The sequence below is a fragment of the Hippopotamus amphibius genome, chromosome 11, assembly GCF_030028045.1.
Source record: "Hippopotamus amphibius kiboko isolate mHipAmp2 chromosome 11, mHipAmp2.hap2, whole genome shotgun sequence".
NCBI classification, from domain to species: Eukaryota; Metazoa; Chordata; class Mammalia; order Artiodactyla; family Hippopotamidae; genus Hippopotamus; species Hippopotamus amphibius.
The window spans coordinates 78,332,230-78,359,684 of record NC_080196.1 but is presented as its reverse complement, the minus strand read 5'-3'; the positions used below and the strand labels follow the sequence as shown (position 1 = coordinate 78,359,684).

Below are 27,455 nucleotides of genomic sequence, written 5' to 3'. Positions count from 1 at the left end.
AATGCACAGGGACAGAGATTACCAGGTGAGGAGTATGAGGAAGCACAGATGAATCTCCACTAGCGTTATCTACAATTCAGCTTGTAGTTTCTACCACATTACTGCCACAGATCCTTATCTGACTGTTTTGCTCCCTTCTACCCATTTTTCACATTACCAAAAATGAGATCCTTTTGAAACGTGATCTTATCTGTTTAAAAATTTTAAGGGCTTCCTGGAGTTTTCAGGATAAAGTTCAAACTTCTAAATATGAAAAGGATCTTCACCACCTGGTCTTTGCTTATCCCTGAGCCTCATCTTCTGCACATGCCCCCATCCCTGGCTATTACAACGCTCCAGCCACATGAGAAGCTTAAGGTACCAGAGTACACCATGCTATTTTCTCCCTGAGCTTTCCCACAGACCTCTGTTTGCTGGCTCCCTTACCCTTGCCATGCTAACCCTCCCTTACACGTTCCAATTCAGTTCAGGTATTCAAGGAAGGCTTTTTAAAAATCACTGGCATCCATCTCCCCATACCATGTGCACCAAAATCTTGGTTAGGTACACTATATGCTTCCTCAGTACACTGTGCAAACATCAGTTGGAGGTCTGATTTCATGGCAGAAAAATATCAATTAGAATGGAAGTTTCTCCAGTTTCTATGTCTTTTTATCTCCCCTCTGTGACCAGCATGGTAAATGGCACACAGCAGACATTAATGTTTGAGTAGTGAGGAGGTAAATGAAGAAGTGACTTGTGTCCACTTCTGGACTGAAAGGCATGGGTTTATGAAAATTACTTTCATGGCCTTAGAGACTTTTTTGCTCATTTCTTGGTTTGCTACAGGAAAATACAGGCTACCTTAAATATGATAAGAGAAATTGGGCTGCTACTGAATTGACATAAAGGGATGAGCATGTTTTTAGTAAAATGTCAATGCTGAAAATTTTTACCTCTTTAGCTAAATTTATCCTACCCACTCAGTTCTTTTGAATTGGGATAGACCGTTACAAAGGTAAGTTCAGATGAGGTGCCACTCTGGGAATGGGATGACATACCGCCTCTTTGCCCCGGGCGTATTTCAGTTCCTCATTCCACAGCTGCTGCTGTTCAGCCTCCAGGTCCTTGGTTAATTTATTAATGGTCTGCTGCAATTCATTTCTTTCATGATTTATTCTCTCAATGTCTGCAACTGAGTACTTCTGGTTATCAACAATATTCTGTAGTCGAGAATTCTCCTGTTTCATTGTTTCACATTCTAGTTCTGCATTGAAAAAGAAAAAATCTGTTAAGTTCCTTCAATTCCTACAAATAAAGTCATGCCATTATTTAACAGAGTTGATTATGATATCTAAATTTCCAAGTTATGTACATGTATATCTTTCTCTCCTTTTTTTTTTAGGTTAACAGTTATAACAGCTTTGTTACAACTCTGTTTGATCTCATTGTTAATAACATTCTAGAAATATGATGCAATTGAAGTTTTATGTCAGAACTTATTTCTCTCTTGGCTTGCTATGGTGTTCAGAAAGTGCTACATTAAAAAAAATACGGTCCAGACTTCCTAGGTGGCGCTGTGGTTAAGAATCCGCCTGCCAATGCAGGGGACATGGGTTTGAGCCCTGCTCTGGGAAGATTCCACATGTCACGGAGCAACTAAGCCCGTGCACCACAACTATTGAGCCTGTGCTCTAGAGCCCGTGAGCCACAACTATTGAGCCTGTGTGCCGCAGTTATTGAAGCCCACGTGCCTAGAGCCCGATGTTCGCAACAAGAGAAGCCACTACGAGAAGTCTGCGCACCACAATGAAGAGTAGCCCCCGCTTGCAGCAACTAGAGAAAGCCCATGTGCAACAACAAAGACCCAATGCAGCCAATAAAATAAATAAATAAATTTATATATAAAAAAAGGGCCCCACGCATAATGACGATTAAGAATTGTTAGACTTAAGAGAGATCAACTGCTATTGTTCAGTTAAAATGCTTTTAATGGTCCTGCATGATTCTCTGCAATAAGTCTGAAAACCCACAAGTTTTTCACAAACAAAAAATATTTATACAAACATACATCAGTATATTCTTATTTCACTGATATTTTCAGTGATTTCATCAGATATTGAGTAACCATAGTGGTTAGGTTCTTGCTTTACCAAAATCTGTAATCATGAACAATAATATTGTACCAAGAGAATATGGTATACACAAACAGCAAATGACCACGAAAGGGGAAGAAAAGTTATCAATTTAAAATATTTGAGGTTCTATAGAAGAGTGCTGCCACATTTTACGGCTCACAGCTTATAAGAACAATGACAGTATTTCTAAGCAGGCTGGGATAAATGGATGATCACCAAAATAATCATCCTGAGGGGTGAGAGGATCAAGATCTCGGCTTTGTTGTAACTCAGCTGTATTGCAGCGCTGCAGCTGGGAAGCGCCACAGCTGATTTCAAAATAAATGAATGGTTATTTTAAGTAAAACAATTTATTATAGGAATCTGCACAAAAAATCCACCATACACAATATTTACAGTGTTGAAGTATATCTCATTCACATGAGTCATTCTTGGCCATTAATGACTTTATTTATTTGTTTTTTTTGCTGTGCATGGGCTTTCTTTTAGCTGCAGTGAGTAGGGACTACTCTTCGATGTGGTGCGCGGGCTCCTCATTGCCATGGCTTCTCTTGTTGTGGAGCACAGGCTCTAGGCGTGTAGGCTTCAGTAGTTGCAGCACATGGGCTCAATAGTTGTGGCTCACGGGCTCTAAAGTGCAGGCTCAATAGTTGTGGTGCACGGGTTTAGTTGCTCCGCGGCATGTGGGATCTTCCTGGATCAGGGCTCGAACCCGTGTCCCCTGCATTGGCAGGTGGATTCTTAACCACTGCGCCACCTAGGAAGCCCATGAATGACTTTAAGTAATCAAGAAAGTTAAAACACTCAGAGTAAAAACATTTTAGGTTAGCAGTTATCAAACTATTGTCTCAAACTAAATCATCGTGCAATGGCAAATGATTGCTGAAGTATTTCTCTCTATCCTAGCCAGGTTGCAATTACTGGAAAAAAAGTCTCATAAGGAAAGTGGGAAGGATAAAAGTTCTCTAAATTAAATACCGTTAAGGAAGATAAATTATTACTATTATAAAGTACTGATTTAATTGCATTATAAACATTGCTATAATAAAAAAAATTAGTCTATGGTTCCCTGTTGTCATGGAGAACAAACATTAGTGGTCAAGTGTAAATGATTTAAAGAGTTGGTTTAGAGCAAAGCTAATATGAGTAATCAAACTTATTTGGAAAAAAAATAAACCAATTTAGCAAATACTCCAGATAATTACTGTTCTTGATTTGACAGATGATCAATATTCCATAGACTAAGAGTTAAATCAAATATCCTAAGGACTAGCTACACAATTCCTACATGAGACAGACACAGCCTGCAAAACCCTAAAATAATAAAACTGAAACAGGCAGAGGCCTGGGTAAATAGTATAGTAGGTCCATATAGCTACTTATTTTGTAAACTGCCAGCCAAGAGCTCTATGATGTGTAGATCTTTCTTTGCTCTCTCTTTGGCACCTCAGAAGCATCAATCGGTTCACGTGCCATAGTATTTTCAGGGTTTTATGATTAAGATCCATATGTGTTTATAAAAACAAGGTTAGGAGCACACAGGATATAAATAAGCTTTCTTTAGTTGGGCTTTTATATAGTACTAGCATCTTTTCATCTTATTTTTCAATCAACTTAAGCTACTGAGTAGCTTAGGAGGTAGTGATAGAGGAAAAGGCAACTATAAGACTGAGGCCAGCAGAAATTTAAAAATCTGGCTTATCAGTTACATGGTGGAATAGAAGATACATTTATATTCAGGCAGCATGCTTTCTTAGGTTAGGTCTCTCTTGGCTTCAAAAAGCCAGGTGTCTGAAAACAGGTGAGAAGCTGTGGTAGGTTCAATAATGACCACTCAAAGATATGAAGTCCTAATCCCTGGAATCTGTAAACATTACCTTATTTGGAAAAGGGGTGTTGACAGATATGATTAACTTAAGTATTTTGAAGATGAGGAGATTACCCTGGATTATCGAGGTGGGCCCTAAACTCCGGGTCATAAATGTCCTTAAAAGATAGAGGCAGAGAGAAATTAACACAGGCAGAAGAGAGAGACACACACACAGAGAAGGCAATGTGTGGATGGAGGCAGAGACTGGAATGACATGGCCACAAACTCAGGAATGTCAACAGACACCAGAAGCTGGAAGAGGGAAGGAATGGGTTCTCTCAGAGTCCTTGGAGGAAGTATAGTCGTGCCGGATTTCTGACCTCTAGCCTTCTGTGAGTAAATAAATTCCCACTGTTTTAAGCCACCAAGTTTGTGGTGATTCATTATAGCAGCCTCAGAAAACTAATACAGAAGTCACTGAAAACTTGGGAGCCTGCTACAGGCCATTTACCATTAGAGGCAAAAAGATACTGATGACAAAGCTGCCTCTATATGTGATGAGTCCCACACAGGTCCCCATCCCAGTTTTTAAAAAAATGATTATTATTTTATTATTATTTAAAATTATTTTTTATTTTAAAAATAAATTTATTTATTTATTTGCTGAGTTGGGTCTTTGCTGCTGTGTGCGGGCTTTCTCTAGTTGAGGTGAGCAGGGTCTACTCTTTGTTGCTGTGCGTGGGCTTCTCATTGTGGTGGCTTCTCTTGCTGTGGAGCATGGGTTCTAGGTGCGTGAGCTTCAGTAGCTGTGGCACGTGGGCTCAATAGTTGTGGCCTGAGGGCCCTAGATCGCAGGCTCAGTAGTTGTGGTGTACAGGCTTATTTGCTCCGCAGCATGTGGGATCCTCCCCGACCAGGGCTTGAACCCATGCCCCCTGCATTGGCAGGTGGATTCTTAACTAGTGCACCACCAGGGAAGTCCCCCCATCCCAGGTTGAATGACCTCTTTCAGCATTCGTTGTGCTTACCTACTCTAGAAATTTCTTCATCGAGACCATTCAATTTCTGGTCAAGAATGGCTGAATGAGACTCCAAATTGCTCATGTATGCCTGATATTTTTGGACGTCTGCTTGTAAAGAAGCTTTCAGTTTTCTCAACGACTCTAGACGATTCTTTAAAAGAAAAGAACATGAAATTAGTTATTCTTGTCAATAATCATTCTACACTTTACTTGAAAGCAAAGCAATATTATTTAAATTTATCTTAGAGAAAGGTAAATTAGAGTTTACTTTTCACTTTTAGATGGAGTCAAAAGAACTAAAACGAGAGTTTACTGTTATTATCCAATTAAGAAGATGTATTTTTCAGAAGTCAGTTTGGGATAGAAAAAGTTCAGGGCCAAAATTCAAAAGCACAGACATTTAAAATCAGTTATTTTACAGAACAGGCTTGGGGCTTCAGTAATATAAAACACAAAATAACATTGCATACCTGTATATTATCATTTAGCTTTTACAAAGCCCTCAGGATACAATATGTTATATAAACCCATTTAAAACTATTCTCTTTCCACTAACTACAAAACTCAGGACCTCTTGTAAGTAGTATTCCCTAGAGGTATATAACATGGGGACCTTGTTCTAAAGATCTTTTTGGGCTTATGTAAATAGGTAAGACTCTTTCATCATATTCTGAACACCATTAGTCCAAGACTGATAGATCACAAGGGAAAACAAAACTCTAGGGATACCAAACATGTTTTCATTAGAAGTTCTGTTTTATGCAAAAAAAACTTAACTTTTAAGAAGCTTATTTTGTTAATGTACTTTTTAAAAAAATAGATAGATACCAAGAGTATAAGTGTAGAAGCCTGTTGAAGAAAAGCATGTTTACTAACCGGTTCTTTTTCTCTTTCTTGTTCCAATCTTGCAATCTGTTCGTTCAATGCTCTATTTTTTGCTGCTAATGATTCCAGCTTGGAAGCATCTACATTAAATAAATCCTCTGGAGAAAAAAACCCAAAAACTTCATAAGGTCTCAAATCTGCCTAGAAAATTCTCCCCCAGCTTTTTACTGATGCTCTCTCCCTTACTTCCTCTAGTCTCTACTCAAAACACCCCAGTGAAGGACATCCTACTGTCTGTAAAATTGCAACCCTTCCCTTTGGTCCACTACACTCCTTACCTCCCTACCCTGCTTCATTTTCCTCTGCAGCACTTATCACATTTTGACTTATAGTTGTTCATTTGATTATTGTCTCTGCCTAAGAGAAGGTAAGCTCATAAGGGCAAGGATTTTTCTCTCTTATTCATTACTGTATCCTTGGAGCCAACATGGTGGCTGGCACAGAGTATGTATATAATAAATACTGTTTGAATAAACTAATAATTTATATGCTTTATTAATTATAACACAACATGAAAGCAAAGATGCTTTCAGTATTAGATCACTATGAATTTTCCTCTCTGAAAGAAAGATAACATCGTTTACTTTGCTCCCTTTCTCACGTGGACAAGCTGAAACTGTCCTGCTTATTCTTCAGGAAAGTATATTACATGGAAACATAAGAAAATGCTTTCACTTTTTGTGCTGATAGTGGCAGGGTGATACTCTCCTATTTTGATTGATTCCATAGTCTTTGGAAGATAGCTTTACACATCTTAAACTTATCTATTTCACCCACCACTCTGGTATTTTACATACAAGACTACTATCAAAAAGGAAAAACAATGTAAAATAATACTTCTGGAACATTTTAAAGTTAGCCAGTAAATACTGAATGTCACTAGATGATAGCTGAGTGGAAAAATAATTTCTTTCTTTGGAAATATAATGGCCCATTAACTTTCTGACACAAATTTTGAAAGAGACAATAGATCTTTTGACTAATTGGTACTTTAATTTCTAAAATAATAAAGCAAGGATATCACAGGGATATCATCCCCCAAGAGGAATAACACTTGCTGATTATTTTCTGTGCTCCTGGTAGTGCCTTTGACATTTTATAAACATGGCCATTTAATCCTGCAAAACTTTGTTAGACAGGTTTAGTAGTTTGTTAATGTCACACAGCCAGTAAGGGGTCATGCCTCAAGTCTGACTCTAACACCAGTATTCTTTCTGCTTAACCTTTACTTCTCTCCACAAAGAAACAGTTCCAATAAAAATCAGGAGGCATCGAAACACACCTACAGTGAGTAGCTCATATAAACATTAGGCATAGTAAGATAAGCCACTACTTCTTGGGCAGAGCTAAACTGACTCAAAATGAGCACTCTAGGAATGTGGACACTTACTCAGCTTGGACTGCAACTCTGCATTCATCTCTTCAAAGCTGTCAGCACCAGTCATGAAACTCTCGTAGCACTTTATGGTGTAGTCCAAAAACAACTGATTGGGTTAAGCAGATTTAAAAACAAAGCCATGATTCTCTATTTAGTTTGTTTCACTTTTCTAAGTAGAAATTTAAATTTGAATGAAAAAAAATAAAAGGAATACTAAGTGGTTACATGAACTCCTGTAAATGAGACACAAACCTAGGAAATATCATTAATTATGCTGCATAGATTTACTCAGTCTGCTACTTCTAAAGTGAATGAGGATGAAAGAACACTTAAATTTGGATAAAGGTGACACTTAGTCAATGGTTAAAAAAAAACAACAACCCCATATCTTCAGAATTTTGAGGTCAGACAAGGAAGCTTATTAATAAATCAACATAAAATGCAAATTTAAGCATATTTAGGGATAATCTAACTTATGAAAAATTTAAATGAATTAGTGATCATTTAAGTCCCATTAAACTGATAAGATCTAGTTGTGAAAACCAGAACATAATTAATAAACACTATAATTTACATTGTAACTTCAGGCTAAAAAATGGCATGGTTAGTAGAGATCTAAACAGTAGACTATTAGAGCTCTTAATGTTTATCCAAGAGAAAACCATACTCTATTTTGCAGTTCTGATGTGTTTTGCTCACTAAAGATGTGTACTTTGTTAGGAGGCAAGGATGGCTGCTCAGAATTTTCCACAGCCAGATGAAGTAAACATCCCTCAAGACAAACCAATTCCCTTTGTGCCGATTCTCTGCTTACTAAGCAACCTTCTTATTACTTGGTTGATATGGAAGGGGTACCTTGAATAGGCAGTATGAGTATTTCTGTAACTGGAAAGATGTGTCACTGGTGGTAAATTAATATATTTTTATTCTTCAGATGTGAATTTGGTAAGAGTGAACCAGTTTCCTTAAGTCTGGTCAATTTTGATTTTGCAGATTAAAAAAAAAGTGAGTTTCTAGATCCACAAAGCTGAGGCTCAAAATCTGATGAAGTTGGATACTTCGGTAGCTCTTTTTAATTAAATTTAAAATTAATTTTTACTTTAAAATAAAAAAAAATAAAATTAGCACTTTATAATTTCCAAAGTGCTTCTTTATATATTGTCATCTGAAATAAATAACAGCTAAAATAGCCAGAATAACTTTTACTGGTTTAATGTTTCAGATGAATATCAAGAAATTTAATACTCAGTAATTTAGTAGGGATTATAATTTTATTTGGGTGAAAATTGAGGCACAAATAAATCTAGTCTAGTACACACACTGCAATATGGGAGAAGAATTCTCTCAAGAGTATCAAAGGCTTTCCAGCTGCTTCTCCAGCACGGATCACTGATGAAGTAGTAGAGGGGCATGATATTCTTTGTTTGAAAAAAAAAGCAACACTACCATGCCAGTCAGTTGATACATCTTCAAATTTGAGCTACTTCCCAGGTAGTAATAAAAGATGAGGCTGAAGTTATTTCCACTTTCTTTTTAAGACAAATGCTCCAAAGAGTGAAGAACAGAATTAGAACAGAGACTGTTTTTTTTTTTTTCATCTTTAGGGACTTGCATAGTAATTGGTCTTTTATAATATGCTAGGGGACATTAATGTTTAATCTCAATACTATAAATTTATTCCTTGGAGTCGGTGTTTGCTCTATTTGGATACATAAATTTGTGTATTTTAGGAACTAGGGTAGGGTTAGTTACCTAGTTAAGGCTCCAATAAAGGATGGTTTCGGAACCGATTAAGATCATCTATTTACTTTTATCTCAATCACTTTTGGAAGTGGCAACTCTTAAGTGGCAATATGCCTAACTAAAAAAGCCAAAACAAAACAAACAAAAAACCCACATGCCATTTATTTAAAGACCCAGTCTTTTATGCTTTGTGTTGACAAAATATTATATTACAGTAATGATGCCAGTATTGGTATCTTCGTTCTAAAAGATAGGGGAGAAAAAGAAATATTATATCTGTACATATAACAATAACATGTTATGATTTAATTCTAATTGTATTGCCTCTTTAACTTAGTTAAAATTTTCAAATTTCTGTTCCTAGTTACTTTCAGGAAATTACAATATGACTTCAAGAGTAATTCCATTGACTAATTATTTCCAAAAATCAACTGTACCAGATTTTTTCAGGAAACAAAAAGACAAGTTCTACAAAAGAGTATATTAGTTTCAATAATGACACATTTAGTTAATAATATTAAGATAACTCTAATGTTTATGGTAATGTAAGTACCTTATTATGCATAATTCCATCTTCAGTTTCTTCTCCCCAGGGCTGTCCATCATCAAATAAAGGTGAGCTTTCTTTCATGGCATTATGTAACTATTTAGTACACAAGCAACATATTAAGTTGATTAAGTTTATGAGGAAAACACATAGCTCTCATGTTTTGTCAAATTTCTTTTCAGTGTCATTTTTAGAAGCATTCACATTACTGCCTGACAAAGTCTCTTGAGAGGTTATTCTTTCAAACCTTAAAATATAGTCCTTTTGATATTTTAGTAACTAAATCCCTTAGGATTAAAAAAGGATGGGCTCCATATTTAATTCTATTCTATAGTGAAAAATATGATCTTTTTTACACTGTTATTGAGAGCATATACACACATTTTAATGTAATTGTGAGAATCCAAAAAGAACTATCACAAAAAGGTACGACAATAATAATTATTTCTCTTTTATATGAACTCAATTTTGGTGCTCAAATGTTATCTATCCACTGACTTCTTCAGAATGTATAAGTATGCACTTCAGATTGAATTTTACAATATAAAGTCTTCAGAAATACAAATATTTAACATTGAAAGGGATAACATAATAAATTATAGCAAAACATTCAGATGCTACAATTAACAATCTAAAAGGAAAATGCCTAAAGGTTTTTAAGGCACAGAAATTCCATTGTGGAGCACCTGTTTTCCTGACTTATTTTAAAAATATAACCTTTCAAAAGAGAAAATTAGAAAATTTAAATGAAATTGCTATAAAATGTAAAGATATAAATATATATCAACTATAATGACTACTACTAAACTCTAAAAAAATGGACTATGCATTAGGAGTATAAAAGAAGGATGTGGTTTCCTTTGAAAATACTTCATTACATTTTCTTACCATAGTATTCATATCTAGGATTGCTAAGTGGGAAACTCTCCTTAGTCTAGAGTTGCTTGTCCTACCTGCTTCTTTCCTATTCCAAAGGCACTCATAAGACCTTTTGTATATCTAGGGTGGATGCAGGCAAGCTCTATCAACTCATCCTTTTCCTCCTCTTCCCTTGACAAGGCCTCAAGTGACAATCAGATTTAATTAAATCTGAAAGACGTAGGGCAGAGCCCAAGATGAAGAACAGAATCTCCTATCTTGTCATCAAGGTAGATAAAGACAGGGTTTCTGTGCCTTGTCAAAGGTCCTGGTGAAAACGCTTGCTACTCTGCAAGGTTCAAGCAGAGCCTTACACAGGGACAAACAGATCCCCAGGAACTATAGGAAAGACTCACTATAAGAACTAAAAGTTCCTCTGAACTGAGAAGATTTGGTCGAAAAAGTTTCAACCTGAAATTGTACAGAGATAACCAGAAACATGGACTTCAGTACTCTTTTTTTCCCCAAAGGTGGCATTTACCAAAAAAATACCACTCCTCAACATTATAAAAAAAAATTTATATTATATTATAAGAGGAGAAAAGGACTCAGAGGGATCTGAGATGAGTAAGGCCCTAGCCCACTTTGGTCATTAATCAAAAGGCTAATCACAGAACTTGTGGAGCACATGCATCCTCCTATTCATGCTCCTTGGTAGAGGAGACAGTTTGGCAAAACTCCCATCACTCAAAACACTGTAATAAGGATGTGTTAAGCTCTGTGCTAAGAGGCATAATGTGAGGGAAGAAATAAAACTTTATTTTTAAAACATTAACAAACTAAATTCAGGAGTATAGTAAAGGAATAATCAACAATGAACAAACAGAGGCTATTAGGGAATCAATATCATATCATGTCATATCAATAGGTTAAGAGAAAAACAATCATCTCAATAGATCCTGTAAAAGCATATGATAAGCTTCAATGATTCTTCTTGATAAAAATTAGAAAGAGGCAGATAAGTTTCAACATGAAATACATCTTCTGTTTGAAAACATCACAACTAAATGATAAAGCAGAAAATCTTTTGTTTGAAAACAATGGTAGCAACAGAATCAGCCAAGAAGAGTAGTAATTAGGCAACTCAATAAGAGCAGTCAACTAGAAGCCAATACCCCTGATAAGAATATAGAGGCAAACATTCTCCATAAAATATTAGCAAACCAAATTCAGTAGCACTTTAAAAAGATCATTCAGCATGATTAAGTGGGATTTATGGTGGGATGCAAAGAAGGCTCAACACATGGAAATCAATAAATGGGATACACCTAATTAATAGAATAAAAGAAAAAAATCATACAATAACTCAATAGAGAAAAAGTATTTGACAAAATTCAACATCGCTTCATGATAAAAACTCTCAAACTGTGTATACAGGAAAGGTACCTCTACTTAATAAAGCCCATATATGACAAGCCCACAGCGAACATTATACTCAATGGTAAAAAACTGAAAGCTGTTACTGTAAGATCAGGAACAAGTTAAGGATGCCCACTCTCGCTACTTTTATCCAGCATAGTACTAGAAATCCTAGCCAGAGCAATCAGGCAAGAAAAATAAAAGGCATCAGAATTGAAAAGGAAGAAGTATAATTAGCTCTAATTGCAGACTACGTGGTTTTATATAGAAAAAATCCTAAAGATCCCTCAAAAAGAAAAAAAACCCTGTTAGATCTAATCAACAAATTCAGTAAAGTTGCAGGATACAAAATTAAAATACAAAAATCAGTAGCATTTTTATATACTAATGACAAATTATTTGAAAAAAGGAAAATGATACCATTTACAATAGCATCAAAGCAATAAAGGAATAAATTTAACCAAAGAGGTGAAAGATCTCTACACTCAAAAGTATAAGACATTGATGAAAGAAACTGAAGACACAAATAAATGGAAAGATATCCCGTGTTCATTGCTTAGAAGAAATAATATTGTTAAAATGTCCATATTACACAAAACCATCTATAGATCAATGCAATGCCTATCAAGATTCCAATGGCATTTTTCACCAGAGTAGAGAAAACAATTTAAAAATCTATACAGAAGCACAGAAGACCATGAATAGCCAAAGTCATCTGGAGAAAGAACAACAAAGTAGAAGGCATCACACTTCCTGAATTCAGGCTATATTATAAATATTTAGCAGTCAAAACACCAATAGTATTAGCATAAAAACAGACACATAGACCAATGGAACAGGATAGAGAGCCCAGAAATAAACCCATACATACAGTCAATGAATATTTGACATGGGAGCCAAGAATACTCAACTGTGAAAAGACAGTCTCTTCAATAAATGGTGCTGGAAAATTGGATATTCACATGTAAAAGAATGAAACCAGAACCCTGTCTTACACTAGTCACAATATTTAATTTGAATTGGACTTGGCTTAAATGTAAGACTTGAAACTATAAAACTCCTAGAAGAAAACATAGGCAGTAAGCTCCTTGACACGGGTCTTGGTAATGGCTTTTTGTGATTTGAGACCAAAAGCAAAGGCAACAAAAGCAAAAATAAACAAGTGAGACTGTATCAAACTAAAAGGCTTCTGCACAGCAAAAAAAACAAAAAACAAAAACAAAATCACAACAACCACAAAATGAATGGGTAACCTATGGAATGGAAGGAAACATTTGCAAATCATTTATCTGATAAGGTGTTAATACCAAAAATACATAAAGAAGTCATACAATAGCAGAGAAATAATGTAATTAAAAAAATGGACAAAGAACCTGGGTATGCAATTTCCCAAAGACATTCAAATGGCCAAGGGGTACTCAACATTACTAATCATTAGGGAAATACAAATCAAAACCACAGTGAAAACCTCATGCCTTTGAGAATGGCTTGAATAGAAAAGACAAGAGATAACAAATACTGGCATGGATGTGGAAAAAAGGGAAGCCTTGAGCACTTTTGGTATAATTGTAAACTGGTACAGCACCGTAGAAAACACTGGTTTCCATGGAGGTTCCTGAAGATATTAAAAATAGAACTGCTATATGATCCAACAATTCCACTCTAAGCATGTATCTGAAGGAAACAGAATCACTATGCTAAAGAGATTCCTGTACCCATATGTTCACTGTACATTATTTACAATGGAAACAACCTATGCATTCACTGACAGATAACCGGATAAAGAAAATGTGGTATATGTGTATACACACACACACACACGTACACACACACACGTACACACAATAGAATACTATTCAGCCACAAAAAGAAAGAAATCCTGCCATTTGTGACAACATGGATGGACCCTGAGTACTCTAAGTGAAATAAGTCAGACAGAGAAAGACAAATACTACATGATCTCCCTTATAGGTGGAATTTTGAAAAACCAAAGCAACAAAAAGAAATCATATTTGTGGTTACCAGAGGCAGGGGGCTGGGGAGTGGGAGAACTGGATGGAGATCATAAGGTACAAACTTATAGCTATAAGAAATAAGTCCTGGAAATGTATATACAATATGTCTATATAACAAACTACCTTTTGGAACATTTGAAACTTGCTAAGAGAGTAGATCCTAGAAGATCTAATCACAAGGAAAAAACCATTTTTTCTTCCTTTTTCTTTTTAGCATCTATATGAGACATGGATTTTAACTAGTTACTGTGGTAATCATTTTGCAATGTAAGTCAAGTCATTATGCTGTACACCTTAAATTTACAGTCCTGTATGTATGTCAACTATATCTCAACAAAATTAAAGAAAAAAGAGGAAACAAACAACAAACAAAGAAATCTCATGGAGGCCTCTATCAGAGTCTAGACTGCCTGCAACTGCCAATGTAGGATACCTCACACCAAACTACAAACAAGACAGGAACACAAACCCACCTATCAGCACAAAGACAACCTAAAGCCATATTAACCTCACAAATACCCTAAAACACACCACCTGACATGGCCCTGCTCATCAGAGGGAAGAGACTCAGACCCACACACCAGAAAGCAGGCACAAGAACCCCCCACCAGGAAGCCTACTCAAGACATTGGACCAACCCCACCACAGGGGGCAGAGAACAGAAACAAGAGGAATTACTACTAGGCAGCATAGGGAAAGGAGACAGTAAATACTACAAATTAGACAAAATGAGAAAACAGAGAAACACCTTGTAGGCAAAGGAGCAAGACAGAAACCCACAAGACCAAATAAATGAAGAGGAAATAGGCAAATTGCCTGAAAAAGAATTCAGAGCAATGATAGTAAAGATGATCCAAAATCTTGAAAACAAAACAGAGAAAATACAAGAAACATTTAATAAGGACCTAGAAGAAGTAAAGAGCAAACAAACAGTAATGAACAACACCATAACTGAAATTAAAAATACTCTAGATGGTATAAACATCAGAATAACTGAGGCAGAAGAACGAGTGAGTGGAAAGATAGAATGGTGGAAATAACTGCCACACAGGAGGAAAAAGAAAAAAGAATAAAAAGAATGGGAGACAGTCTCAAAGACCTTGGTAACAACACTAAGCGCATCAACATTCAAATCATAGGTGTCCTAGAAGAATAAGAAAAAAAGAAATGGTCTCAGAAAATATTTGAAGAGGTTATAGAGGAAAACTTCCCCAACATGGAAAAGGAAATAATCAAATCCAAGAAGTGCAGAGAGTCCCACACAGAATAAACCCAAGGAGAAACACACCGAGGCACATATTAATCAAACTAACAAAAATTAAACACAAAGAAAAAATATTACAAGCAGCAAGAGAAAAGCAACAAATAACATATAAGGGAAAACCCATGAGGATAACAGCTGATCTCTCTGCAGAAACTCTGCAGGTTAGAAGGGAGTGGCAGGATATACTTAAAGTCTTGAAAGACAAAAACCTACACCCAAGAATACTCTACCCAGCAAGAATCTCATTCACATTTGACGGAGAAATCAAAAGCTTTACAGACAAGCAAAAGTTAAGAGAATTCAGCACCACCAAACCAGCCTTAAAACAACTGCTAAAGGAACTTCTTAGGCAGGAAACACAAGAGAAGGAAAAGACCTACAAAAACAAACCCAAAACAAGAAAGAAAATGGTAATAGGCACATACATGTCAATAATCACCTTAAAAGTAAATGGATTAAATGCTCCAACCAAAAGACACAGATTGGCTGAATGGAAACAAAAACAAGACCCTTCTATATGCCATCTACAAGAAACCCACTTCAGACCTAGGGACTCATACAGACTGAAAGTAAGGGGATAGAAAAAGATATTCCATGCAAATGGAAGTCAAAAGAAAGCTGGAGTAGCAATACTCACATCAGACAAATTAGACTTTAAAGTTAAGACTATTACAAGAGACAAGGAAGGACACTACATAATGATCAAGGGGTCAATCCAAGAAGAAGATAGTACTGTAAATATCTATGCACCCAACATAGGAGCCCCTCAATACATAAGGCAAATGTTAATAGCCATAAAAGGGGGTATCGACAGTAACACACCAATGGACGGATCACCGAAACAGAAAATAAATAAGGACACACAAGCTTTAAGTGACACATTATCCATCTCGACTTAATTGATATTTATAAGACAATCCATCCAAAAACTGCAGCATACACTTTCTTCTTAAGTACAAATGGAACATTCTCCAGGATAGATCACATCTTGGGTCACAAATCAAGTCTTGGTAAATTCAAGAAAACTGAAATCATACCAAGTATCTTCTCCGACCACAACACCATAAGACTATATATCAATTACAGGAAAAAAACTGTAAAAAATACAAACACATGGAGGCTAAACAATATGTTACTAAACAACCAAGAAATCCCTAAAGAAATCAAAGAGGAAATAAAAAAATACCTAGAAACAAATGACAATGAAAACACAACAATCCAAAACCTATGGGATGCAGCAAAAGCAGTTCTAAGAGGGTAGTTTATAGCAATACAATTCTACCTCAAGAAACAAGAAAAATCTCGAATAAACAACCTAACCTTACACCTAAAACAATCTGAGAAAGAACAAAAAAAAAGCCAAAGTGAGCAGAAGGAAAAAAATCATAAAGATCAGAGCAGAAATAATGAAAAAGAAATGAAAGAAATAATAGCAAAGATAAATAAAACTAATAGCTGGTTCTTTGAGAAGATAAACAAAATTGATAAACCATTAGCCACACTCATCAGGAAAAAAAGGGAGAAGATGCAAATCAACAGAATTAGCAATGAAAAAGGAGAAATAACAACTGATAACACAGAAATACAAAAGATCATGAGAGACTACTACAAGCAATTAAATGCCAATAAATTGGATAACCTGGAAGAAATGGATAATTCTTAGAAAAGTACAATCTTCCAAGACTGAACCAGGAAGAAACAGAAAAGATGAACAGACCAATCATGAATACTGAAATTGAGACTGTGATTAAAAGTCTCCCAACAAACAAACGCCCAGGGCCAGATGTCTTCACAGGTGAACTCTATCAAATGTTTAGAGAAGAGCTAACACCTATTCTTCTCAAACTCTTCCAAAATAGAGCAGAAGGAGGAACACTCCCAAACTCATTCTATGAGGCCATCAGCCTGATACCAAAATCAGACAAAGATGTCACAAAAAAGGAAAATTACAGGCCAATATCATTGATGAATATAGATGCAAAAATCCTCAACAAAATACTAGCAAACGGAATCCAACAGCACATTAAAAAGATCATACACCATGATCAAGTGGGGTTTATCCCTGGAATGCAAGGATTCTTCAAAATATGCAAATCAATCAATGTGATACATCATGTTAAGAAACTGAAGGATAAAAGCCATATGATAATCTCAACAGATGCAGAAAAAGCTCTTGACAAAATTCAACAACTGTTTATGACAAAAACTCTCCAGAAAATGGGCACAGAAGGAAATTACCTCAACATAATAAAAGCCATATATGACAAAACAACAGCCAACATCATTCTAGAGGGTCAAAAACCGCAAGCATACCCTCTAAGAACAGAAACAAGACAAGGTTGCCCACTCTCACCTCTAGTATTCAACATAGTTTTAGAAGTGTTAGCCACAGCAATCAGAGAAGAAAAGGAAATAAAAGGAATCCAAATTGCAAAAGAAGCAGTAAAATTGTCACTCGTTGTAGATGACATATCATACATAGAAAATCCTAAAGATTCTACCAGAAAACTGCTAGCCCTAATCAATGAATTTAGTAAAGTAGCAGGATACAAGATTAATGCACAGAAATCTCTTGCATTCCTATATAGTAAAAACAAAAGAGCAGAAAGAGAAATTAAGGAAACACTCCCATTTACCACTGCAACAAAAAGAATAAAAGACCTAGGAATAAACCTGCCTAAGGAAGCAAAAGACCTGTATGCAGGAAACTATAATATACTGATGAAAGAAATCAAAGATGATACAAACAGATGGAGGGACATACCATGTTCTTGGATTGGAAAAATCAACATAGTGCAAATGACTGTACTACCCAAAGCAATTTACAGATTCAACGAAATCCCAATCAAATTACTAATGGCATTTTCCACAGAACTAGAATGAGAAATTTTACGATTTGTATGGAAACACAAAAGACCCTGAATAGCTAAAGCAATCTTGAGAAGGAAAGATGGAGCTGGAGGAATCGGGCTCCCTGATTTCAAACTATACCTCAAGGCTACAGTGATCAAGACAGTATGGTACTGGCACAACAACAGAAATATAGATCAATGAAACAGAATAGAGAGCCCAGAAAGAAACCCATGCACACACAGGCACTTTATCTTTGACAAAGGAGGCAAGAATATACAATGGAAAAAAGACAGCCTCTTCAATAAGTGGTGCTGGGAAAATTGGACAGCAGCATGTAAAAGAATGAAATTAGAGCTCTTCCTAACACCATACACAAAAATAAACTCAAAATGGATTAAAGACCTAAATGGAAGGCCAGATACTATAAAACTCTTAGAGAAAAGCATAGCTGGAACACTCTATGACATAAATCAAAACAAAATCCTTTTTGACCCACCTCCTAGAATAATGGAAGTAAAATAAAAAATAAACAAATGAGACCTAATGAAACCTAAAAGCTTTTTTGCACAGCAAAAGAAACAATAAACAAGACAACCCTCAGAATGGGAGAAAATATTTGCCAACGAAGCAACTGACAAAGGATTCATCTCCAAAATATAGAAGCAGCTCATGCAGCTTAATACCAAATAAGCAAATAACCCAATCCACAAATGTGCGGAAGACCTAACTAGACATTTCTCCAAAGGAGACATGCAGATGGCTAACAAATACATGAAAAGATGCTCAACATCTCTAATCATTAGAGATATGCAAGTCAAAGCCACAATGAGGTATCACCTCATACTGGTCAGAATGGCCATCATCAAAAAATCTATAAAAAACAAATGCTGAAGAGGGTGCGGAGAAAACGGAATCCTCCTGCACTGATGGTGGGAATGTTAATTGGTACAGCCACTATGGAAAACAGTATGGAGGTTCCTTAAAAAACTAAAAATGGAACTACCATATGACCCAGCAATCCCACTCCTGGGCATATACCAGAGAAAACCATAATCCAAAAAGAAACATGCATCACAATGTTCATTGCAGCAATAGCCAGGACATGAAAGCAACCTAAATGCCCATCAACAGATGAATGGATAAGAAGATGTGGCACATATATACAATGGAATATCACTCAGCCATAAAAAGGAATGAAATTTAGTTATTTATAGTGAGGTGGATGGACCTAGAGACTGTCATACAGAGCGAAGTAAGCCAGAAAGAGAAAAACAAACACTGTATGCTAACTCATATATATGGAATCTAAAAAGATGATAGTGATAAACCCAGTGACAGGGCAAGAATAAAGATGTGGATGTAGAGAACGGACTTGAGGACACCGGGTCGGGGGAGGGGGGGCTGCGAAGGGGAAGCTGGGACGTAGTGAGAGAGTAGCATTGACATATTTACACTACCAAATGTAAAATAGCTAGTAGGAAGCTGCTGCATAATACAGGGAGATCAACTTGATGATGGGTGATGACTTAGAGGTCTGGGATAGGGAGTTGTGGAGGGAGGGGATATGGGGATATATGTATAAAACACGGTTAATTCACTTTGTTGAAAATCATCTAACAGAAACCCTATTTTATAATAAAGTGTTGAATATCTCATGTAATTTATTGAATACTGCACTGAAAATGAAAAACAAAAAAACAAAACAAAAATTCACTTTGTTGTACAGCAAAAACTGGCACAACAGTGTAAAGCAATTATATTCCAATAAAGAGCTTAAAAGAAAAAAAAACCAACAACAAACAAACAAAAAATCCCCAAGGTGGGTTATTCAATAAAAGGTATTGGGATAGATGAGTGAGCCATTTAAAAAATAAAATTTCTTTCTTTAATGTTAAAATAAATTGCAGATGGTTTAAAATTTAAACACAATACAAAGAAGCCTTAAAAACAGTAGGGAAAAAAGTGAAAGCACTTCTTAAAAAACATGAGAGCAAAGGAGACCATCCTAAGTGTGGCTAATTTTCTAGAATTCAGTTAAAGTGGGAGAGAAAGCATAAGAAACCTATGTATGGTCTCTCATTGATTCTTACATTGCTATAGTGTTCAGTTCCACTAACTCAAGGAAATTAAGATAGGAAGGAGGGGATTTCAACCTACATAATTGACTTGGAGGCATCTCAAGAGGTCCCTCTTGGATAGAAGCCAAAGCAGGTACTCCATACAGCAGCTCCTGCATCACTGTGGAAATGCTATCTCCGCAAAATGTAACAATGCCCTAAGCTGCTTAGGCAAACAAGGGTAAGGTGTTCTAATGATGAAAGGGGTATTTGGAGGGGAGAGCAGAGGGGTGGTTACCCAATGTCCATGTGTATCACTGAGGAGAGACAAACTGAATGCATAAAAGTTATACATAAAGTTCAATAAAACTTAAGTTGTATTAATGGACTATTGTAGTGGATCTCTACTTCTCTCTTGAAAATTGGTGGTGCTGAATGTACCAGTATATCTCCTGGGTCAAAATCCATGCACCCAATGCTTGCCTACATTTAGTTACGGGCTTGCTGATGCCCAAGAGAATGTCAGGGGACAGTATTAGTTTTAAGGATTCCAGCACTAAGTAGGGCAGGAAACTCAGAAGCCACAGAAGGGAGACTGCATTAGACTAGATAAAAATGTACTTATTCACATTTCTAACCAATTAAAGTACAGCACATAAATTAAAAGGATAAAGAGGGAAAAAATATTTGCACCACATACATAAGAGCTTATTTGCCCAACTATTTTTGACATACAAAATGGCAATCTTGCAAATAAACAAGATAAAAGAAAAAAGTCAAGACACGAATACGCAGTTATAATGTATGAAAAAAAATTCGAGTTTAAAAAAAATTTCAAATACAAAAAAATTATCTTTTGCTTGTTATGTTGTCAATTATTAAAAACATCGATAAGCTTAATATGTAAAGAGTTCAATATATAAAGGCTTATATTAATAGCAGAAGGAAACAATGAAATATATAATAGGCCAAAAAAGCACATACAAGCAAGTTATAAGAAATAGCAATGATATGATAAACCATACAAAAACACAATCACTTTAATAACATATGAAAACAAGCTACATTTCCACTTCCCAAATGGATAAAGATTTTAAAACAATAATGCCTATCATGTGGGAAAATGGGTATTCTCAGACTTTGTTGAGGACCTCTTAACTGGCACAATTTTTCAGGAGGGAAATGTGTCAATCTGTATTAAAAGTTTAAAAAATACACGTAATTTGCATAGCAAAGATGCACCTTTAAAACTATATCCTAAGGAAATGTTTTAAGTTGTTGTGTCTGAGTTGTGGGATTATGAGTATACCAATTTCTGTGTATGCTTTTCTCTATTTTCCAAAACTTTTTTGCAATGGATATGGATTTTAAATAAAAAGGGGAAAAACCAAATAAATGTTGTGGGGGAAATTCCTTCTGACATTATTTTGCTGTAGTTTTTTCTCCGGTTTTTTTTTTTTTTTAAGCTGTAAAACCTCATGAAGAAGAACAGTCTCCTTGCCATTGTCATATTTCATTTCCTCACCTCTGGAATCATGTATTAACATTTTGAATCAAACATGCTTTGAAAACTGGAAACTGATGCAGATTTTGAGATAATTGGTAAAAGCTAGATTGGGAGAGAAACAGAAATATCCTGAGGGGGCAAAATCTTTCCTATGTATATAATTAAAATGAGAAATCAAATACCTTGATGCAGTCTATTAGCCAAACCAAGGCTGCCACAATGTGAGGCCACGTATGAGGGGCCCCTACTGTATACATGGAGCTTTTCGATAATGCAAAAGGATACCTATGAAAAAAATCACAAAAATAAGCTAGTATGTTAATTTTGTAAAAATAATGCCCAAATTAAGCAAGAAGTTACATTCCACGTATATACGAACAGTCTGAACTTGTTTAGAAGTAAGATGTTTGTTGAGAGTCTCTCCTTTGTCATCTTACTCTCAAATGATTTTGTGTATTTTTTGTTTTTTTTCTCTGCAGATTACTTTGTACATATATCTCTTAAGCTGAAGAACCTGATTTACAACTAATATGCTGGAGTTCTTTCCTGAAAGATTGTTTCCTCAAATCCAACGTACCCCAAGTAAAGCACATGTATGTATTTCTCCTCCTCAAATCCATTTCACCCCCTGTGTTTACTCTACAGAGGCTTTTCTGGACTTTATCTCACTTTGTTTTCACCAGGCCTTCAATCCTGTCTTTTCTGCTTCTGTAAAATCTGCAGTATCTAGCCCATCCTATCAATTCCTGGTCACATCAGTAGTTGAGGGTTTTACGATCTATCATCTGTAGTTCAGTAATAATCTCGTTAATTTTTTACCTTTTCAATTTATCTTGCATACGTGACTCACAGTGACCACCTTAAAAAATATTATTTCTCTAACTCAAAATTTTTACATATTTATTGAGCTTCATTCTTTTCTGTGTTCTAACAATGACTCTAGACTAATGAGAAATATAACATACAAACCCAAGATCTTTAAAGATTCTTGGAACCTCTTCTTCAAACTTTGTGTCAGGAAGTTCATATGAAGGACACAGGAAGCCATAAAGAAAAGTGAAGATCTTTAGGAAATCTTTAACAGAAGGAGCTTGTAGAGATTTCATGGATACGCTATATGCATAACCGTTTTCTGAAAGAAACTACAATAATTTTTATGAAACGTCAAGTATTTTATAATAGGAAAATTACTTAAACATACTCAAGAGAATACTCACAAGTTAGAATATTTAAGATTATAAAATACCTCACAGAGTTGTCGAATACATTGCTGAATGAATGCTTTGTCATTAAGTGGTCTTGGGTCCTTGATTTTTTCAGAAGTGGAAAATATACCAAATTGACTATTCCGGGACCCATGTCCACTAGTTCTGTAAACATAAACATATTTTTTAAAAGTCACTCAAAATTATTTCCTTCTGTGGTCAAGCCTAAATTATTTCAAGGTGATTTTATATTTTAACATCAGCATCAAACATTAAAGCTGAATTCTTTGGTTTTTATTTAACTAAGATTTCTCTTACTCAAAGCAGAGAAAAAAGAATTAATAATGAAGATTAAAATATAAAATGAGGTGGGAAGAAAAACACACTTCTGGTGCTTTTGCATTACTAACACATACATCATCCTCTCAAACTGCATTCTGAGTCCACTAGGTCTTCTGCACCAAACGTCCTCCAGGTCTATTCAATAACCCAGATTCTTTCCACATCTTACCTGCCCCACCATGATTGCTCCTGCACTTCCAACTCCTTTATCTGCCATTATTTACTGTGGGAAAATTACCTTTGAGATGTTGAAACAGATTGTGCTTTTTTTCATGAACATTATTGTCATGCAATATTATGTATCTGATTATCATTTACCATAAATATATATGTTGCTACTGTTTAGTCATTAATAGCTATAGCATATATGCTCCATTCTAAGCCCCTCCCCTCAAAACAAAACATCATTTGTTTAAATATTTATAAAGGTTCCTTTTGCTTATCTTTGTGGCCCAATTCATTTAACTACTGTAGTTTATTAAACATCCTTGGAACAATAATTTCCCTTTTTGGACAGATGCCACAAAACTGAGTTACAACGAACACTGCTGTAATGTATGAACTCTGTTCATCAAAACAATTTTTTCCTGCAAGTTTGCTTGCTGCTTTCAAGTTCTCTCCTGACAAGGCTCTAGAAGTTCTTTAGTTTGGACCCTCTGATGCCACTACTCTGATTAGCTAATTAGCTAATTTTCCCCCTGAAAATCTGTTATTTGAGAACCACTTTTCTACATACTGTTATTACTTAATCTTTAATATATATATATTTTATCATGTATAGACTCAGCTCTTATTCTACACAAAACTTCACTGATAGCTTTTTACATTATAAAAGAATTTCCCAACCAATCAAAATACTGTATCATTCAACTTATAAGAGCCTAGGGTCTAGAAACAGAGTTTGTGGTTAAAAATTCTGTCTCTGTTACTAGTTGTATGACCTTGGGTAAACTACTTAAACTCTTTGTGCTTCCATTTCCTAATGTCTAAAATGAAGACAATAACAGTATCTACACATAGGGCAGTTCTGAGGATTAAAAGAGACATAAAATAGCACTTTTCTGGCCTATAAAAATGCTCAGCAAATGTTAGATTTTATAACCATTATTATCATTATCTCTGAAGTTCAGCTCTGAGATGAAATTTATATTACAAAAATGTCTTAAGATTTTTCATTAGCTAGAATGAACATCAGAAACAGTTTAACTTGGGTTCATGACAAAGACTTTTCATAAAGTAACAAACATGTCATGTTTAAATATTTCCAAAATAATTAAATAAACATTTGCCTTAAAACATAGTTATATTTTGTTTTGGTGAGATAAAAGAACAGTTTCTCTATTTTGGCGTTGGAAATTTCTTAAAAAATTAACTTTATTGAGGAATAGTTTGCTTAGAATAAAATGCACCCATTTAAAGTGTACAATCTGATGAGCTTAGACAACGTATACACCTATGTAATCTCTACCACAATCAAGATATTAAACATTTCCATCATCTCAAAAAGTCTTATACCCCTTGTCAATCCTTACCCTGCCTCCAGCCCAGGCAACCACTGATCTATTCTAGACAGTGGTTCTCAGAGTATGATCTAGGGGATCTGAAAACTCAAAACTATTTTCACAACAAAATTAAGATGTTTTTCACCCCTTTCATTCTCATTCTTTCATGAGTGTACTGTGGAGTTTTCCAGAGGCTGGCTACATGATATAAGATATTATAATAGACTGAATTCAGAAGCAGATATGAGAATTCAGCTACTGTCTGTTAACAGACATTAAAAAGATTTGCAAAAATATAAAACAACGTCACTCTTCTTACTGAAATAGTTTTGTTTTTAAAAAATTAAAGCATGTTATTTATGTTAACATGTAATGGGTTATTATTATTTTAAATTGAATTAATACATACTAAAATTTTTTTTCTCAGTTTCAATTTCTAACAAAGTTAATATTAATAGATACAGCCTGCAAAATAAAAGCTCTTTGGAGTCCTTAATATTTAAGAGAATAAAAAAGTCTGTGGATAAAATGTTGGACTAGATCATGGTTCCTAATTTTAAAATGCTATGATTTCATAGTGTCTGAAAGCTATGTAAAAAATTTTCAACCAGGTATTCACTTTTAACAATGAAATAGCAGTCTGAATGTGCTGATATATCTCTTAGCATCATCTAAAGCAAATATAACCATTTTAACCATTTAAAACAGAAGAAAACTAGATTATAAGTTTCTCTTGAAAGGGACCATGCCATCTATTTTTTTGTACTTTGACAGCACTTAGCTCAATGCATGGTGATAAGAATCCCTTCCATTACAATTAATACAAAATATTGTTACCTTTTACCAAATACAGAGGCTTTTCTTTCAGAGGTGGGTCTGTTTATACTCAGTTTTCCAAAGGTTGATTTCTCTTTGCTTTAAGAAAAGGAGAAAAACAAACTCTTTAAATAAATGGAAAAATATTACTTCAAGAAACTTTTGTAAATACATTGGAACCAACCCCTCTTCCCCATTACCTATAAGAATAATTCAAAATCATGAAACTTTTAGGAGCAATCATAGCTGTTAAAAATTGGATAGGCTTACAACATAGTATAAGTTTTAATACTAAAATGTTATGAAAAAAGTAGGAAAAAACCTATATCTACATTGTAATTTTAATTATCTTAAAATATGTACATTTACGGATAACAGCTTCAAAGGAAAAGAAATGATTTAAAATAGATATTTTCAATCATAGAATGATAGCCACATTTAAAATTCACTCACTATTAGGCTGCAGCTATACTTAAGAACATACATTATGTCAATTACAAACCAAAAACATTGACAAAGGCAGCCTTTTAGCTTCTAATACAATTCAAGGCACAAATCTTTTGGAGTAGTAATACGCAACAGTACAAAAAATTTTTCTGATTTCAGAATAAAAAATGTATAAATATTTCAAATTTCTAAAAGGAGCAGAGGCTTATACTATGTGAACCTAAGTAATTTAAGAACAGTTAACAAGTAACTTGTACCTTGGTAACAGAGAAGGATTGATAGAACTTACATGGGTTACAAATAGCCTTCACTTAATTGTAAGAAAATCATTCATAGGGAAAAATTAGTTTATGATTGTTTCTTTTCCCTCATTTTATTTTTTATTAAAATTTTTTAAAAAATTGAAGTATAGTTGATTTCCAATGTTTCAGATATACAGCAAAGTGACTGAGATATATATACACACACACATACTTTTTCAGATTCTTTTCCATTACAGATTATTACAGGACTTTGAATATAGTGATAGCAAGTTCTTTTGGACACCTTTTCCCCCAGTGAATCCTGAGGAAATAGTTTGGGGAAGTGGTGTTCTGTAGGGTGTTACTAAACTGCAGCTAATTGTCAGAGCCAATACTTTTGATTGAGAATTGTGCTAGTTGGATACTCCTCAGTAAGTTTAAAGTTACAGCACAGAACCTGCTCAAACAAGCAGCTCTAGAGTAAAGGAAGAAAATAAGAACGAAAGAGTGCTGAAGGGTAATTAGCAGTCCCTTAGGGACTGCCTAGTAAAGGACCTGGCTTTGGATGTTTAAGTAACAAATGAGATAAAACATAACACCTATTAACACACCCACTTTCAGCCTTCATGGACTCCAAATTAGGTACCACTGAGAACAGACAAGATTCATCACAATATCACTCATACTACATCTTTGTATTAACCACTTATACAGATTTCTTTGCAAAAGACAATAAGGCATGAAGTACTCACGTTTGAGGGGTATGGAGGCCTGGTTTGTTTAAGTCCTGGGATCTTAATTCTTGCATAGAGAGGCGGCCAGCACCACCGGTGGAAACTGAACTTCGTTTCATGCTTATGACCTGCATTTAAGAACTTGGTATTAAACAAGTCTTTCCAGACACAAAAAGTACAATAAGCATCAGCTATTATCTTTATCCTCAAACAGAAAGGCAGCCAAGTTTCATTGTTTCTTCAAGATAATCTCTCCTAGGCTGTCTTGTTCAAGTAAGGTGAAGTCCTCATTTGCAGGGAATAACTACTTAACTTCATTTAAAAATATTCAACACACATAAACACTAGCTGCCTACCATGAACAAGGGAGTGTGCAAAGCAATGCAAACAATAGAAAGGTGAATAAGGTATAACTCCTACCTTTACAAGGGTATTTATGGTAGTTAAACCCTGAATCCTGGACTTCCCTGGTGGCGAAGTGGTCAAGAATCCGCCTGCCAATGCAGGGGACACGGGTTCGAGCCCTGGGCCTGGAAGATCCCACATGCCATGGAGCAACTAAGCCCATGTGCCACAACTACTGAGCCTGTGCTCTAGAGTCAGAGAGCCACAATTACTGAGCCTGAGTGCTGCAACTACTGAAGCCTGTGCGCCTAGAGCCCGTGCTCTGCAACAAGAAAAGCCACTGCACT

At 35.3% G+C, this 27,455-nt stretch overlaps 1 protein-coding gene across 2 annotated transcripts in view; it reads right to left on the bottom strand.

The window, feature by feature from the left end:
- Window positions 1–27,455, bottom strand: part of NDC80 (NDC80 kinetochore complex component) — a 61,789-nt gene that overhangs the window by 33,112 nt on the left and 1,222 nt on the right. Inside the window, exons 2-11 of one of the 2 annotated variants that reach the window (XM_057700516.1) lie at window positions 26,782–26,891; window positions 25,362–25,439; window positions 22,722–22,845; window positions 22,445–22,617; window positions 21,658–21,760; window positions 9,509–9,598; window positions 7,225–7,318; window positions 5,826–5,932; window positions 4,956–5,100; window positions 1,041–1,246 (exon numbers count right to left, since the gene is read on the bottom strand). In XM_057700516.1, coding sequence (XP_057556499.1) covers window positions 1,041–1,246; window positions 4,956–5,100; window positions 5,826–5,932; window positions 7,225–7,318; window positions 9,509–9,598; window positions 21,658–21,760; window positions 22,445–22,617; window positions 22,722–22,845; window positions 25,362–25,439; window positions 26,782–26,882 — 1,221 coding nt within the window. In that variant the 5' untranslated portion in view covers window positions 26,883–26,891. Of the gene's footprint in view, window positions 1–1,040; window positions 1,247–4,955; window positions 5,101–5,825; window positions 5,933–7,224; window positions 7,319–9,508; window positions 9,599–21,657; window positions 21,761–22,444; window positions 22,618–22,721; window positions 22,846–25,361; window positions 25,440–26,781; window positions 26,892–27,455 lie in introns of those variants that run through there. The other variant, XM_057700517.1, reaches the window with a different exon arrangement.